Raw genomic sequence first — 3,463 nt, forward strand, 5'->3', positions numbered from 1 at the left:
GAGCTGGAGGAAGACAGACATTCAGAGAAACTTCTCTGGGCAAGGGGTTAGAATCCCTTGAGCTCACAAGACAAGAGGGACCATTTTTACCAAACAGCAGTTTTGGGACGGTGGCTGGGGCCTCAGCAAAGAGCGCCCTAACTGCTAAGCACTCCTCCCTCTGGGGTGTGCCCTGCCCCTCCCTGAGTCACACCAAGGAGAGAGGGGAAAAGGGAAGAAAGGAGAGGCACTGACTACAGAAGGAAAAGGAAGCAGAGGAGGACGAGAGAAGCCACGTAGGAGAGAGCGGGTGACAGAGAAGACCAGAGAGGGCTGACCTAGGACAAATCTAGGACAGGGGGAGATCAAGGGAGGGCAGGCTCAGCATCCTAAGGAGCGCCCCAGCACAGGACCCAGGGGCGGGGAGCCAAGGGGGCGGGCCGGCCATGTCCCACGGGACCTACTATGAGTGTGAGCCTCGGGGTGGCCAGCAGCCACTCGAGTTCTCAGGGGGTCGATCTGGACCCGGCGAGCTGGGGGACATGTGCGAGCATGAGGCTTCCATCGACCTCTCCGCCTACATCGAGTCTGGAGAAGAACAGCTCCTTTCTGACCTCTTTGCCATGAAGCCAGCCCCCGACGCCCGAAGCCTCAAGGGCCCAGGAAACCCTTCGCTCCCCCACTACCTGCCGGCTGATCCTCGGCCATTTGCCTACCCCTCACACACCTTTGGCCCAGATAGGAAGGCTTTGGGGCCTGGCATCTACAGCAGCCCAGGAAGCTACGACCCCAGGGCTGTGACAGTGAAGGAGGAGCCTCGCGGGCCAGAGGGCAACCGAGGCCCCGGCCGTGGCAGCTACAACCCCCTGCAGTACCAAGTAGCACACTGTGGACAGACAGCCATGCACCTCCCGCCGAGCCTGGCGCCGCCTGGCCAGCCCCTGCGCGTCCTCAAGGTAAGGCCAGGGCGGCTCTCCCTGTTTCCTCCCCGGGTTGGAGAAGGCAGTTGCATGAGCTTCCCCAACAAGTCTGGGTTTGGTGCTCTTCCGAGAACACGGCCCACCCTAAGGCCCTCTTCCCTCACTCTGTGAATTCGCTTTCTCTGAACTCCGCCGTGCCCTGAAGGCGTCTGGAGAGGCTGCTCTGTCCTGATCTCTCGGGGACCAGCTTCCCTGCTTGTCCACTGTCCCCCTTCTCTTGCTCCTCTGCTGCCTGTTTCTGTAGAACTGTAGAACAGGAGACCTGTGACGGACAAACCAAAGGGAAGTGTCCTCCAAGGGTGTGAGAGCGTGAAAGAAAGCTTTGGTCTCAGATCAAGGATCGTGTGCGTCTGCCTTCCCGTCTTTCCCAGAGACAGGGTGATGGCCCAGGGGTGGGAGCTGCCTGGGAGCTCTGTGTTCCTCTGAGGTCCCCGCTGGGCCCTTGCTGCCAGGATTCCGGTAGAGCCTCGCCTCTCCGTCCCTCTCTCTGGCTTACCCTGCAGGCCCCGGTGGCGGCGGCTGCCCCTCCGTGCAGCCCGCTTCTCAAGGCGCCCTCGCCAGCGGGCCCCTCTCACAAGGGCAAGAAGGCGGTGAACAAAGACAGCCTGGAGTACAGGCTGAGGCGCGAGCGCAACAACATCGCGGTGCGCAAAAGCCGGGACAAGGCCAAGCGGCGCATCATGGAGACGCAGCAGAAGGTGCTGGAGTACATGGCTGAAAACGAGCGCCTGCGCAGCCGCGTGGAGCAGCTCACCCAGGAGCTGGACACTCTGCGCAACCTCTTCCGACAGATCCCCGAGGCCGCCAGCCTCATCAAGAGTGTGGGCGGCTGCAGCTGAGCCGGCCTGGCAGACTGTGGGCCCCAGACCCTGAGGACCCTCCCCCCCAACACCCTCCTAGGTCCCCAGAGTCCCGAACCGGCCAAGCCTGAAACCGAAATCATAAGACACTGGCAGCCAGTAGCTGGGACTGTCGGGACCAGAATGATTCTGTGGCTGAATAAACCGCACTGTGACTTGATGCTGGAGCTGTTCGCTGGGTGTTTGGGGCCTGGGCCTGGTGGGAGTGTTGTGTGTGTACTCACGGAAGACCTCGATGGCAGGGAGTTCCTGTGGCTAGGTCCACATAGTCTCTAAAAGACGCGGAGAGGTAGCGACACGCCGCCCACGGCTCAGGTTTTCTGCCACTTCACCTCCTGGTCCTTCCACCCACGCAGTTGGTCCTTTGTAAATTGAACGAACGCTTGGTACCCAACCACTATGCATGCCAGGGCCCGGAGCAGCCTCTGAAACGCTGACCTGAGAGAATTCTGGGGCTCAGGGTGATCCCAGTGAGACACAGCTCCAGGGCCAGGCCCGATGACCCTTGGCCTACCCTCTGACTCTCAGACCTGGGAACTCTTTTCCCAGGTGACCAAGGGAAAGATTCTGATGGCTCTGCCGGATCTGTGGTCCCTTAGCTCTTGATCCAGCACCCCGGTCTTTTCTCTCTTGTTCCACAGCCTCACTCCTATCTTCATCCTTCATCCCCTAGGGCATTGGCTCCCTAAGACTGGAGAAGGTGACCCCCTGAGGAGGAATCAGTTAGGACCCGATGTGTACGCCTATGTGAGGGTGACAGCCCCGTCTGTGCCTGTGAAACCCCATGCTCCAGGCGTTTTCTGTCCCTTAGCACTGCAGCCCAGGAAGCGAAACAGTGCACAGTAACAGAGCGGCCACTTGCATCCCTGCCACTTACTGCCTCCCCATCTGTGCAGGAGGGATCTGGGTGCCTGTCCCATGGTGTTATTTTCATAGAGAAATAGAGTTTGACAGCTGGTGTGCGCATGGATATTTGTTCTGGATCCATTTTGGAAAAAAAAAATTTTTTTTTTCTCATTTTGCAGGTGAGGAGCTAGGGGCCTCAGAGAGAAGAAGAGACCATCCAGAGCCACACAGCTATTTAGGGGCAGAATCAAAAGTAGCTCCATGAAATCACAGATCTCGAGAGGTTCTAGGAGAGACCTCAAGAGCTCCTCTGGGTGAGCTTTGCCCTCAGACAAGTAAGATAGTGTGAGCCACAGCTTGTAGATAAGCAGGCATGGCCGAAGAGGATAAGCGCGGTCCGTCCTCTGCGGCCTCGGCTCTCCGTGTCTCTATTCTCACGTCCTCCCTCAGGGAAGAGCAGCAGCGATGAGGCACACGATTATCAAGGGATAATCATGGAGGCAGTGAGTTGAGCTGGCAGAGGGCTTGCCCAGAATTCCCAAGACCCTAGGTCCCATCCCTGGCACCACAAAAGAGTATTAGTGAATTGCCCGAGATGTTAGAGACGGGACAGTGTGTGTGTGTGTGTGTGTGTGTGTGTGTGGTCTACGGATCCACAGGTCTGTTTCTCCTGCCACCTCAGACCTCAGTGGCAGAAGTTTTCACATGGCCCCGGCATCTTGTGTGCACCAGGCTAACCTCGGCCAGAACTCTCCCCACTTTTACCTCTGTGTCTCAGCACCCTCTCTCCCCTCTCCC

General features: G+C 58.6%; 1 protein-coding gene across 1 annotated transcript; it reads left to right on the plus strand.

Annotated features, from left to right (window-relative positions):
• The first annotated feature begins 235 nt into the window (after positions 1 to 235).
• Positions 236 to 1,979, plus strand: Cebpe (CCAAT enhancer binding protein epsilon). The gene is made up of 2 exons (XM_021639646.2): positions 236 to 935; positions 1,463 to 1,979. Exons 1-2 carry the CDS (start codon positions 426 to 428, stop codon positions 1,796 to 1,798), a joined length of 846 nt encoding a protein of 281 aa, XP_021495321.1. The 5' UTR covers positions 236 to 425; the 3' UTR covers positions 1,799 to 1,979.
• Positions 1,980 to 3,463: the final 1,484 nt, after the last annotated feature.

Source organism: Meriones unguiculatus, chromosome 9, assembly GCF_030254825.1.
Source record: "Meriones unguiculatus strain TT.TT164.6M chromosome 9, Bangor_MerUng_6.1, whole genome shotgun sequence".
In the NCBI taxonomy this organism is placed as follows: domain Eukaryota; kingdom Metazoa; phylum Chordata; class Mammalia; order Rodentia; family Muridae; genus Meriones; species Meriones unguiculatus.